This window comes from Pundamilia nyererei, unplaced genomic scaffold (assembly GCF_000239375.1).
Source record: "Pundamilia nyererei isolate P.nyererei 1_Seehausen unplaced genomic scaffold, PunNye1.0 scaffold00008, whole genome shotgun sequence".
Taxonomy (NCBI): Eukaryota; Metazoa; Chordata; class Actinopteri; order Cichliformes; family Cichlidae; genus Pundamilia; species Pundamilia nyererei.
Window position 1 is genome coordinate 6475673 of NW_005187409.1, and position 12874 is coordinate 6488546.

Below are 12874 nucleotides of genomic sequence, written 5' to 3' on the forward strand. Positions count from 1 at the left end.
ATAAAACATTAAATTTCTTTAGGAAAGGTTATAAAACTGCAAAGTATTCCCAGGTTTGATTGGATTAGAATTAAGTTCATTAAGTGTGTTCCATCCTCAGCTCATTACATATTGGGTATGCAGACAATTAAATTATTGTTTGTTAGTAAGGGAAACATACTGATATAGTCAGATAGTTTAATTAAAAACAAACTCACACAACTTTTTACATTTAAAAAATTTATTACTCAAGAGAAAAAAAATCTCTATGAAACAGATTATGAAGAAAAATATTTTATCTTTGCTTTGATTAAAAAAAAATCCTTTTCTACAGACATCTGTGCAGTGTGGTCAAGAATTTACAGCTGCTTTCAATTTCTATTAGGGATGCACCAATTCCCAGCTCATGCTAAAATTGATAACACAACAAATTGACCAACGGCTAGTGTAGAGAGTAATGTTTTTTTCTTATTTAATTCCCTCTTCTGTGCAATGAGACGAAAAATCTTCAGTATAAAAAACCCTGCTCCCCATCACCTTATTGTTGAATAAGTAGAAATTAAATCATAAAATGTATGAAACAGGCTGAAAACTGGATTCACATGAACCACAAAAAACGATGCATTCCGAATTTCAACACTTAAAATGTTTTCTCTGTAAAGTACAAACAAGATAGCCTTAAAATAAAAAGGGTCCCAGCAGGACGTCTTCGATCCAAGTCCTCTCCTCTGAGGGCCTGCTTCATTTCATATCCATGAAGCGAATGTCCATGATGAGCAGAGTATGCCTGGGCAGGGGTCTAGGTGCTGGGGAGAGCACCTTCATCACCTGTGTCTGAGTATCTACATGAGTCACCACAATAAAGCCACACACAGGACTCTCCACTATGCCCTTTCTAGCACCTTCATCTCCGTCTTCAGCACTGCTCACGCTTAGGACGTGGTATGTGAGGTCTCTTCCTGGAGTAACAGGCACCAGTTTTAGCTGTGTGTCATCCTGGGACATTCCCAGTGGCAGGCATGAGTCCGGGATGGATGGAGCGCCAATTTTATAGATGCGAACGTCTGAGAAACGCACTTCGTAAGAAAAGGGGTAGAAGGTGACTCCACGGAAGCCGTAGAAATACTCGCGGATCTTCTCATCCCGAGTATCCCGCCGACACTCCTTGGAGCGTTCCACGACTCCCCCGGACTTGGGTAGGAGCACAACCCGCACAAAGTGAGGGAGGTCTCTTTTGAGTTCATTGTAGAGCCTTTCATGGTCCAGTACCAGAACCACATCCACCTGAAAGGTTGACGCACAGTGGACCAGAGCCTGGTATCCAGAGCCCTTCACCCAGCCACAGGTGTTGATGATGCAGCCTCCTACACTGGCTTTCCTGTTCACTTCACAGCGCTGGGAAAACACCTCAGCCAGGCACGATGTCAGCTGCATGTTGTGACAAAAAGATTTAAATGCTCAACAGGTAAAGACAACGTACGAAAAATTTAAAGTTTTGTCTCCAGACTATGTCAGGAAGGGTCTAGACTCATTCTTTTTTTTACCTTGTTGTAAAGTTTGATGTTGGTCCCTGGACTAGTAGAGCCAAAGTGGTAGACCAAAGGAGCCTGGACTGAGAAACCCTCCTCCACGTCCGCTGGACGCTCGATGCAGAGCGCTGATACTGTGCCGGGTACAGACACCTGAAGGAGCAGAATTTTCTTTTACTACTCAAACTGATAACAACTGCATTTTTTAAAATTAAAATTAAGGTCTTTAGATTATCCACAAAAAACTGAAAACCCAAAGCAGATTAAAACAAACAAACAAACAAACAACCCCCCCAAAAAACAACAAAAAAGAAGATACATGATACCATCTGTGGAAGCACTAATCATGCTGCATCATATGAAGAAAGCCACTTTGTCTGTGTCCCACATAAAACAAATGTCCTGTTCAGCATTGTTCAGATCTTTACAGTCAACATAGAGTGCAATCAAATGACTAACACAGATACTTTATTAACAGACATACTGTAATTTACAAACTTTGACCAAACTGCTTCATATGCTATATTACCAACAAAGGCACGAACACCTATCCCCTTATTGTTCCAATAAGTATACTTATTAGGTGATCCATTCCTTAAAAAAAATACTTGGTATATTGACAATTTTTTTTTGTAATTGTAAACAATTACATGTTTCAGATTAAACAAATTTTAATATTAGACAAAGGTAACCTGAGTAAATGGGAAAAAAAATTGACAATTTCATTTATTAAGGGAAAAAAGCTATCTAAACTTACCAGTGTGAAAAAGTAATCTGCTCCCTTATTGAATCATCAACTATGATTAACCACATTTTCTGGAAACCTGAGCTCAATTTTTTACTAGCCACACCCAGGTCTGATTACTACAAGACCTGTTGAATCAAGAAATATAGATCCTGTATGACAATGTGAAGTGGGCTAAAAGAAATACATTGTGCTACAATCTAAAGAAACAGTTGAGAAACAAACTCTCTGACTTCTATGAGTCTGGAAAGGGTCAAATTCATTTTTAAGGCTTTGGGACTGCAAAGTAAACCACAGTGAAAGCCATTAGCCACAAATGGAGAACACTTGGTATATTGGTGAACCTTGCCAGGAGTGGCTGGCCAACCAAAATTACTTCAAGAGTGCATCGATGACTCATCCAGGAGGACACAAAAGAACCCAGAACAATATCTAAAGAACTGCGGGCCTCATTTGTCTCTGTTAAGGTCAGTGTTTTTGACTTAACAATAAGAAAGTCTGGGCAAAAATGGCATCCATGGGAGAAATCAAATGAGAAAACCCCTGCTAAAATGAGAAAACCACTGCTAACCAAAAAGAACACAAAGGCTCATCTCACATTTGGCAAAAAACAACTTAATAATCCCCAAGACTTGTGGACTAATGAGAGAAAAGTGGAACTATTTTAATCAGCAAACATGGTGCTGGTAGTACGATAGTCTAGGGTGCTGTAATTTATGGAACCTCTATGCTCTCTATGAGAAAATCCTGAATGAGGGTGTCGATCAGTTCAAGCGGACTTAGCTTATGCAGTATACAGTAACAATGATCCAAAACATGCCACCAAGTCCACCTCTGAATGACTCGTAAGAAAACAAAATGAAGACTTTGGTGTGGCCTACTTAAAGCCTGGACTTAAATCAAATTGAGATGCTTGGAAACCCTCCAGTGTGGCTGAATTAAAACTACTGCAAAGAAAAGTGGTCCACAATTCCTCCAAAGTGATCTGAAAGTTATTGCCAGATATCGCAAATACCCGATTGTAGTTTTTTCCTGGAAATGATGGCATAACCAGTCACTAGATTTAGGGGGCAAATACTTTTTTTCACACAGGACCGGGTACGTTTGGATAGTTTTTCCCTTTAATAAATGAAAGGAGGAATTCAGTGCTCTCAATCCTGTGTAGAATTCTTTGTTCTTTACTGCAATGACTTGAATTAACACCAGTGACTGTAAACAACTGAAAGACTAATGTTCTTTTTCTTTGTACAGATATTAAAACAGATGTCAAGATTTTTTTTCCAGAACTTGTGCATCTGATAAAACAGAAAAAGCCACATGGGCAGACAAACAGGGGGATCATCACAGCTATAAAGCTAAATAAACAAAGTAGATGCTGTACATGCTTTAGCATCACTTTGCACAAAATCAAGACAGCTGAGTCTGCAGGCTGTGATATGCAATATTTTAAATACCAGCCGACTGTTTGATATTTATATTTATATCTTACCCCGCTCTGTCCAACATCCAGTTCCACCAATGTTGGCCTCCTTCCAACCCTCACAGCATAGCTGAGAAGCAGCCGACACACCGTTGACTTCCCAACATCTGTCGGTCCCACCACCATCACCTGAGGGTCGATTTATAATTTAGCATTAATCCAAGAAGCACTCATGGGATCTGATAAGTTACTATATGAAGTAGTTCCCCATTCAAACATACCCTTGGCCCCCTCTCATTGTCACGCTCTGCTTGTTTTCTCATCTGTTCAAGGGCTGCATGTGTGTTTAGGTAGAGCAGCATGGGCGTATCCTTGGACACATAAGCAACCTGCGGTGATGAAAGCAAGATGATGGTATTTGTGGCTTTGTCTTTTTTCCCCAAAGTGAAACACACAATGATGCGACTAAATGTAACACAACAGACACATTTGAACTTTCCTAAATCTGCAAGTATTCTCATCCACGTGCTTACCTCTGGCTTCCCATAAAGATTCACACTACAGCCTTGCCAAGTGAAAACTGCAATCTTAGAGCCTGGTCCAAATGTATACTTTTTGTTTCGGTTTAGCTCGGAGCCAAACACCTCAGCCATTCCTGTGAGCAGCTCCAGCTCAACTTGTTCAGCTGCTTCCCCTGACTCCACCTCAAAGCGAAGTTCAGTCTCCTTTTCCAGGTCATACCTGGTGCTGGCCTTTCCAGCTGCTGGAGCATCTTCACTCGTCTTTTCCACCCCCTCTGTTGCCATGACTGTCAACGAGAAACTTTAGGTTGCAATAATTTGGCAGAAGTAGCATGCTGAAAAGAAAAAAGTTACATGCATACATAGCGTAGTAATACAACAAAACATTCCACATAGCTTCTCTAATAAAGCAATGCTTAAAGGAAAGTGTGTTAACATGGATCTTTATTAAGTATTTGCATTTTAAAGTCACAAGCTAACCACTGTAGTTTTACAACTTTTTAATAACACTAATTTTAACTCTAGCATTACCCCTCACATTATTTTTAATTTGGTGTTTTAACATTGTATGCATAAAAGATAAACTTGATCACACAGAGTAAAAGATGGAATTGTTTAAATACTGTGATGTGATCGGTGTTTTCCCTCTGCAGGATTAGTCAATCTGAGATCATGAGTCATTTTTTGAACATTTTCTGCTCGACCATTTTTGACTTCCCTAAAAATGTTATGCTCCAAAGTTGGTCCATATATTTTCAACATATTTATTCTTTGAAAAATGTTTTCTATATACGATGCTAAAAGGGAAACCCCTTAAATCAACAAACCAGCTAGCGGAGCCACGGCTAATTCGACCTTTCTAAGATTAGCAAAGGTCGAATCACTGCTTACAAACCCGCCCAGACGATTCTCGAAACGTCAAGCAAAAGTCTAAAACGTATTAATTTGTAATATATAAAAGTTACGCACCAATTTCAAGACTTATTGTAGAAGGAAATCGGTCCCGTGCTCATGAGGAACCGTTGAGTCGACTTGCCTGGTCGCGGGACAATGACGTCACACCCCGGCGATTATTCAAACAAAATGTTCGTCTGCCAAAAACGGAAGACTTTGAATCCTTTTTGTGTGTCTGCTATCCTTGTTTATATTTAAGGCAAAAACAAAACAAAGCAACATTTCGCAAACACTTGGCAGACGATCGCGTTTTCCGTGTCATTGTGTGACGTCCTCACAACGCGACTTGTTTATATTAGCTTGGCATATGACACGAAATTCATTGTAGCTTCTACCTTGTGACAGGAATGTTTTGGGGGGATCAAAATGGCTTGATATCATTCACACAAGAGACATTTGACAGATTATAGATTACAGACAGATTAACAAATCTTCCTCTTTCGGCTGCTTCCTTTTGGGGTCGCCACAACGGATCGCGTCTCCAACTCACTCTATCCCCGTTGTCACGCAAACCCTCTGCGTGTCTTCCTTCACTACCTTCTCTGTGGTCTTCCTCTTTCCTCCTGTTTGGAAACTCCACATTGAACATACTTTATCCAATGTACCCATTGCACATGTTCTAACCATCTCCTTTCCTCTCTAACTTTGTCTCCAAACTGCTTAACCTCAGCTGTTCTTCTGATATACTCATTTCTTAAGGCCAACAAGTGATTTAAAACTTTTTAAATACCAGCAACCGTTTTTAGCAAATATTTGCGATCACGTTTGGAAGATGACTATTTTGCACAAGACTAAGATCAGAGCCCTCAAGTTACTAATTAAGGCCATTGCTTAGGTGAATGTAATTGCACAACCTTCTAAAATATGATACAAGGTGCTTTGCCAGCTGTTTAAAACTATTAATCCTATCAATTAGTAACATGTACTTTATTTGCCAAGAGTTGCAATATGTTGTTAATAAAAATATAAATGCTAATAGTGGTTTTATAGTATTGAGTCAATCAAAAACATTGCTACACTTTCTGAATGCATGTGAGCATTAATGTGTTTCAACACACAAATTGTATCTCTAGTTTTCTTCTCCACACTTGGTTCCTGAATAAAAATAAGAAAACCTTTCCATAATAACAGCTGAGTGTTTGGATAGTTGTAACAAAATACACACAATTACCCCAAAAAAGATTTTATTTATCAAAAAACCCCAAAAACAAAACAGACATAAAACAACAACTGAACGTTTGTGAAACACAACAGTAAACAGCAGTAATGTGCCAGAGAAATGCTTTGGCTCGACTAAGCTCCACTAGGTGTCACCATGCACCCAGAAGATGGCAGCAGTTAGAGCATGGCTCATCAGAGGAGGGACTGAGAACATCTCCTTGGTCACTTCTCATCATTTTTGCTTCCACTGGCTGCATCTCCTGAATGTTGGGCTGCAAATAACATGGGAAAAGTTTTGTTAAAAAGACACTTATACACAACTGTTGTTCACTGAACAGCTGCATTGCAATTCACAAGGCATTTTGACTTGATTCTATTTACAAAGCTACATGAGTTACCAGTTTACTGTAAATAAGAAGTAAAGCTGAATTTTCTTATTTTCTATCTGTTTTTTATGCATTCATTATTCAGTCAAACCGCTTTGCCAAACCTTCACTTGGTGTCTAAGCCTTCAGAACCTCTTGCAGAGCAGAAACTACCACATCAGGCTGTGGAAACTTCAGCTTACGAGGTGGGCCTTTCTTTATTCCAGTCCACAGAGATGTTTCTTTAGGAATCAGGAAGAAAATGTCATTTGTATCATTTTTTTTTTTACAATGAAAGATCCACATTGCTGAGTAAATCCTGTTTACCTTTGCCTCCGTCCAGCAGAGTGATCTCGAAGCTGTTCCTGCGAGGTTTCCCAGGGTTGAGGACCACAGTCAGTTCAGGGTGGGCAGCCAGGAGGGCGGATTTCACCTCCTCAGCATTACGCCCGTACACTCGTCAGCTTTTACTGCCAGAAGTGACACATCAAGATTACATCTTTTTGCAGATTTTAAGAGTTGAGTTACACAGTGAACTGTGATGTTATCTATTTTGGTTCTGGTTCAATAATAATATAAACAGATTTCATGAGAACTATTGTTTTTTTCCACCTAATCAATGCATTCACTTCTGATACTTAATTAAAAATAAAAACCAAAGTGTTTAAGTATTTTAAAATGGGGGCTATATTTACTCACTTTAAATAAACACAATTAGCATTTCCTTCACCACTGATTATAACGTGATTACATATTTTTTTCTTTACCAGTGTTCAATGACCACCCTGAGGCCTTCCTGGCTGCTTTCATCCTCTCCTCTGCCCTTCTTTTCCTCCACTGAGGGTTTCTCCTCCTCTGCTTGAACTTCTGCTTTGCGCTTCTTCCCACCACGACCTACAAACACACATGCGCAGTTTTGTGTTTGGCTGTTTCTTGAATTTGTGCCTCCATATCTCATTTATCCTCTGTCCTTTTGTCCATGACCCAGAATTCAATCAGGCCGCACAATACTGAATGGAAAATTTCTAAAAACATCAATAAGACAGAGGAGACAGTGGCCTGCACAAGAAGCTACAATTGAGGACTCAAGGGTGTATCTTTAGTGGCTGATTGTCAAAAAGTGAAATTCAAATTCACAATCAAAAGGCCAGTGATGCACAATGTGCAAGTGAAGTATGTAGGCAAAGAAGTCAGTTTCCCAAAAGAAAAAATACATGCAGTTCATCGATTTACTTGATCCTTTGCAAGTAGCTGGCACATGTTGCTTCCCTTGCCATGGTTAAATAAAACCATAGGCCCCTTCCTGGTGAATGCTGGTCCTATGCCCACCCACCTACTTATTTAGCCTGAGGTGTCTTTGGCCTTAGTAGAGTCTTACAAAAGCCCAAAAATAAAGCAATCATCCATCCACCATCTTCTTCTGTTTATTCAGTTCAGGATTGCAGTTGGGCTGTAAGACTCCCAGCTTAAATAGGGCGACATGGGGTTTACACTGTGGGCAGATCGCCAGTTTGTCACAGAACTCGAGTACAAAATAATTTCGGATGCAGCTGTGCTACATGTCATATTTAATGTATAACCTTATAAAATGAAGTAAAGAGGTCTGTTTTATAAATGCCTAATGCTCCAACTCCTCCTGTCATGCCCTTGGTGGGAGGAGAGTGAGTAGAGGAGGACTCGGGCACGTGCAAGCTGAGAAGTTTCATAACCTAACAGAGTAGTAATAATAATGACCCATTTAATGAGTCGTTGCATAATAAACATGGTCAGAAAGGTCAGCGCGCCGACTCATGCTACATTTAACGAGTTTAGAAAGTGAATAATGTAAATATCTTCGCAGTTACTACTTTGCTCCGGTGCATGTAGCCATTCAGCTAAATGACCTACAAAGAAGGGTGAAACAGTCATGGGGATGATAACCGCTAGATCAAAATGGTACAACCGTCTTCCTCCTCAGACAAACTCCGTTACAGCTTTTGTTGTAGAAAAAAAATACGGTATTGTTTACATTCCTATAACACACACCCACCTGCTTTGGACGCCATTGCTGTTACAAAACTTTGGCGCGCGCATGTCGACTGTACCAATATATTTGGGAAGGGGGTTTCAGTTTGGCTGGGCGAAACCATTAGTAGGAAGTTTTCTGAGCATGAATGAAAATGAGATCTATCGTTATTATTTCTAATGTGTTAATATAATTACTGTAATTTAACTAAAGCTGCATTTAAAGAAAAATGCAAACCGTTTGTTAAACACATACAGCATTAGCATAAGTGTGCTTTCATTATCTTTGTATGTACCTATACATGAACAGGAATACATGGTGTTTGTATGGTGACAACACACTTAAGCATATAAAGTTAAAGCAGTGAACGTGTGTTACCTGATTTAAAGGGTTATGTGTGTTCCTGCCTGAGTAAATTAAACATATTTTTTGTGTTTATCTTGGTCCTGCTGGTTTACATTTAGGAAAAGGTCAAAAGTGCAACACAGTAATGGTTACCATTGTTGCTTTGCAGAAAGAATGCCCAGTGTTTGAATTGAGCAGTCTCCAGCCTCCCAAAGTCCAAAACATTCATTGGGTTAAGTTAATTAGACTAACTGGCGATTCTAAATTGGCTGTAGGCGTAAATGTGAATATGAATGGTTGATTGTATCTCCATTTTAGCCCTGCAATAGATTGGCGATCTGTGAAGGGTGTACCCTGCCTCTACCAAGGACAACTGGGATGGGCTTCAGACCCCCTGTGACCATAATAAAGAAAGTGGATGGACAGAAAAAAAACATGATTTATTGTTGTATCAAGTCATCCAGTTGAACACAGCAAAATTAACTTGCACAAAACAATTAAGTGTTTGGCTAGAGTAAGTAAAACATCTAAAAAGTAACAAAGAAAATCTCTAATTTACCAAAACACATATAAAAACATCATTAGCATCATTATGCTCCACCAGATGACCTCATGTGTCCAGAAGATGACAACAGTTGGCACTTGACTCATCAGAGGAGGGACTGAGAACATCTCCTTGGTCACTCCTCATCATTTTGTGCTTCCACTGGTCACATCTCCTGAACGCTGGGCTAAAACATAAACATTGGACAGGAATAGTCAGTTCTTTCCGATAAACACAGGCAAAGCATCATCAACAGCTCAGCGTAGCCTGAGATTTTCCACAAATAATATGGATGGATGTTTGCCTCAAAATAAAATAATTATAAAAGAAGAAATAACTTGTTTCAACTGACAGCCAGATTAAATTAGGGGGAACGTACATCTCTTACTTAATCTGTAGCTGATGTTTTCTGTGCAACAGCTTTGGCAAACTTTGGCATCCGCTCAACTTTCAGAGCCTCCTGTAGAGCAGCAACTACTACATCAGGCTGAGGAAACTTCAGCCTAGCAGGCGGACCCTTCTTTATTCCAGTCCACAGGCATGTTTCTTTTGGAATCAGAGAAAAGAGGAGCAATGTCATTTAGAAGATTGCGAGTAGGAAATATTTTTGATGTGAACATGGCAATCCAAAGCAAGTCCTGTGATAATACAGAGTGAGTGAAAAACCAAATGCTTAACAATCCCTGTACAGTCGATATAGCTACTATAAACATTAATATTTCCCCTGTGCAACACTAAAATGGGTGGGTTAATCTCGGATTTTCTTTTTCATCTTCCTAACCTTTGTCTCCATCCATAAGAGTGATCTCGAAGCTCTTCTTGCGGGGTTTCTCAGGGTTGAGGATCACAGGCAGTGCAGGACAGGCAGCCAGGAGGGCAGATTTCACCTCCTCAGCATTATGCCTATACACTCGTCAGCTTTTACTGCAGGAAGCAACAGGTAAACTATAAGGTAGCCATCTGTGCAGGCGCATAAGGTGCTTTTATTAGAAAAGTACATTTAAGAAAGTACTAAGCCCAAGGACAACTTTGAATGCAAAAGAGAAAATACTTTCTTTCTTTATAGTAAAGAATTATACTTGATTTTACTTTATTTATGAATTAGTCGTAAAATAATTGCATAACATAGAATACTGTTGTAGAATCTAAACAGACAATTTACTGTTTAAGTACCACTTTGTAGATGAAATACTCAGTTGCATTTGTCATTGTTAAAAGTAATCTTTTTCAATCAAGCACCCACACACCTCACGACCCTGACAAGGATAAGCAGAAGAGAATGGATGGATGTTTTTTATATTGTAAAATGGATTTATATTAATGTCTTACGATTATATGACCTAGTCAACAGCATCTGATTTTTTTTAAACTGAAATTTCAGAAGGAAAAACTAAAAATGAATAAAACCATATAATAAGTAGTGAGTGGACAACAGCAGTGGTTGATCTGGGTATTTACTACACCGCTTATAATCATGTGATTAGTGTATTCACCAGTGTTCAATGACCACTCTTTTGCCTTCCTCCTCTCCTCGCTCCTTCTTCTTCCCTGCTGGTGTTTGCTGCTCCTCTGCCTCCGCTTTGCGCTTCCTCCCTCGACGACCTGAACAGCGCACGTGCTGTTACGTGATGGTTTCATAACACAAAGGGGCTTGCATTGTGTTGCAGAATGTAATGCTGGATAAGGCAGGGGAGTGAACTTAACCTGCTACATTATTAAATGCTCAGACATTTCATGTGAATACGTAAAAAAAAAAAGCGCATAATGTAAACATTTGACCAACTTTCTCCTGCTGATTTTAACTCCGCAGATAAATTCCAATCCAAACCGGACAGCTGCTGTAGTTATAGACTGTATAAGACAGCGTGCAGTGTGTGTGTAAGACCTGGAAACAAACTTATCTCAGTGGTGCAGTGTAGCATTTAGGATTCACACACCTACCTGCTTTCGGCGCCATCGCTGTTACAAAAGCTTTTAGCTAGAGGTGGGTGGATCGACCCAAATTTTGATCGTATTGATACCAGTGCTGGTACTGGCATCGGCTCGATACTAGTGCAACAGGATCGATACTTTGTTTTACCCTCTAAGTTCAGTGTGTAGCCCACTAAATTGTGTTAAATATTATTATTATTATTATCCAAACCTCAAACGTGCACTAAAATGTCTGAGCCCTTTTGTGTTGCCTGTCATTGTGTTATTTTGTTTATCTCTACTCACTCTGTAATAGCTTCTCATATTGTAAATCAGCAGGTCCTCACTTTGCCACCATAACAGAAAATATCTGAACTTCCTACTGCTTACATTTTTTTAAACAAATGCTTAAAAAAGGTTCCTCTGTAGCATTTATACTTGGGAAGGAGTGCAAGTGTTAGGCTAGGTTTAAAGGTAAGAACTGTTCAGTGATACTTTATAAACTGCAAATTTAAAGCTTGCGTGTGATGTCATCACTTCAATCACAGACTGGATATTTCTGCAAAACAAACAAAGATATACTAACTTTGTGTTATTCAAGAGTCACGTATAAAATCCTGGGTAGTTTGTATGGGATAAAGAGGTCAGCTTGTCGTACTGTGGTGAATTTATTGTAAAGAACTGCACTGAACTGCTGCATAGTATCTGTGGTGCCCATGGTCAGTGTTGGTTTACATCAGCTGTAATAGACTAATTAACAATTAAGATGATGATGATGATCATTCACTCTATAAATAGTATAATGTCAGTGTAGAAAATGGAAGTCAGCTGAGATAGCTGTGAAACATCTTCTGACATCTGGTTGAATTCAGTTGTGTACAGCCACAAAGAGCAGCTGGCCAGCTGAACACAGCCTTTACACTAAGTACTGACTGTACTTAGTTTAGTGTTTAGGTGTGGAGGCACAGTCCCCATCAATGTATCAACAGAACTTTTTTTTTAAAATGATCTATCTGTGTTTATGTCCCACAGAACAGATTCAAGCTGAGTACGTTCATTAGAATTAGAATTATTATAGTAATACTGCACATGGTTCAGTTACCTTAGTACAAAAATGTTTGGTAGAATTGTCCTTCAAGGAGCTATTTTTTACTTTCTTACTCTGAGTACATTTCAGAGGCTGTACTTTTGCCACCTCTGCTCCCTGTGTTTTCTCTCTATGTCCCTCATGTCGCAGCTCTGTATTTTTGATGTTTTTTGGACTTTGTTCAAATAGTACATCTTCTACAGTTGGCTGGTCATTAGAGCATTGTTTATGTACAATGATCCATACAATGTAGCAGCTCAGCAGGCCTAGTTGCTCAGTGGATAAGACAAAGAGGCTTAAGACATGTA

The 12874-nt window shown here is 39.4% G+C and overlaps 2 protein-coding genes and 1 long non-coding RNA gene across 3 annotated transcripts; all 3 read right to left on the minus strand.

Moving 5' to 3' along the window:
- Positions 1–260: 260 nt before the first annotated feature.
- clp1 (cleavage factor polyribonucleotide kinase subunit 1) lies at positions 261–5447 on the minus strand. Its single transcript, XM_005723162.2, has 6 exons — positions 5164–5447; positions 4207–4481; positions 3955–4062; positions 3743–3862; positions 1524–1661; positions 261–1407 (listed from the first exon to the last, which is right to left on the minus strand). Exons 2-6 carry the CDS (start codon positions 4477–4479, stop codon positions 721–723), a joined length of 1326 nt encoding a protein of 441 aa, XP_005723219.1. The 5' UTR covers positions 4480–4481; positions 5164–5447; the 3' UTR covers positions 261–720.
- Positions 5448–6328: 881 nt separating this feature from the next.
- On the minus strand, positions 6329–8747 carry selenoh (selenoprotein H). The gene is made up of 5 exons (XM_013908281.1): positions 8704–8747; positions 7442–7568; positions 7002–7144; positions 6800–6916; positions 6329–6581 (listed from the first exon to the last, which is right to left on the minus strand). Exons 1-4 carry the CDS (start codon positions 8717–8719, stop codon positions 6813–6815), a joined length of 390 nt encoding a protein of 129 aa, XP_013763735.1. The 5' UTR covers positions 8720–8747; the 3' UTR covers positions 6329–6581; positions 6800–6812.
- A 1685-nt stretch (positions 8748–10432) lies between these two features.
- Positions 10433–11576, minus strand: LOC102192453 (uncharacterized). Its single transcript, XR_001290235.1, has 3 exons — positions 11510–11576; positions 11062–11170; positions 10433–10492 (listed from the first exon to the last, which is right to left on the minus strand). It is a non-coding gene; the product is annotated as an uncharacterized LOC102192453 (long non-coding RNA).
- Between the last annotated feature and the right edge of the window lie 1298 nt (positions 11577–12874).

Coding starts and splice junctions, on each gene's coding strand:
- clp1 (XM_005723162.2), bottom strand. CDS start 4,479: ATGGCAACAGAGGGGGTGGAAAAGACGAGTGAAGATGCTCCAGCAGCT. Junction 4,063..4,206: donor ATCTTTATGGGAAGCCAGAG/GTAAGCACGTGG, acceptor TCATCACCGCAG/GTTGCTTATGTGTCCAAGGA. Junction 1,408..1,523: donor ACATCAAACTTTACAACAAG/GTAAAAAAAAGA, acceptor CACAACATGCAG/CTGACATCGTGCCTGGCTGA.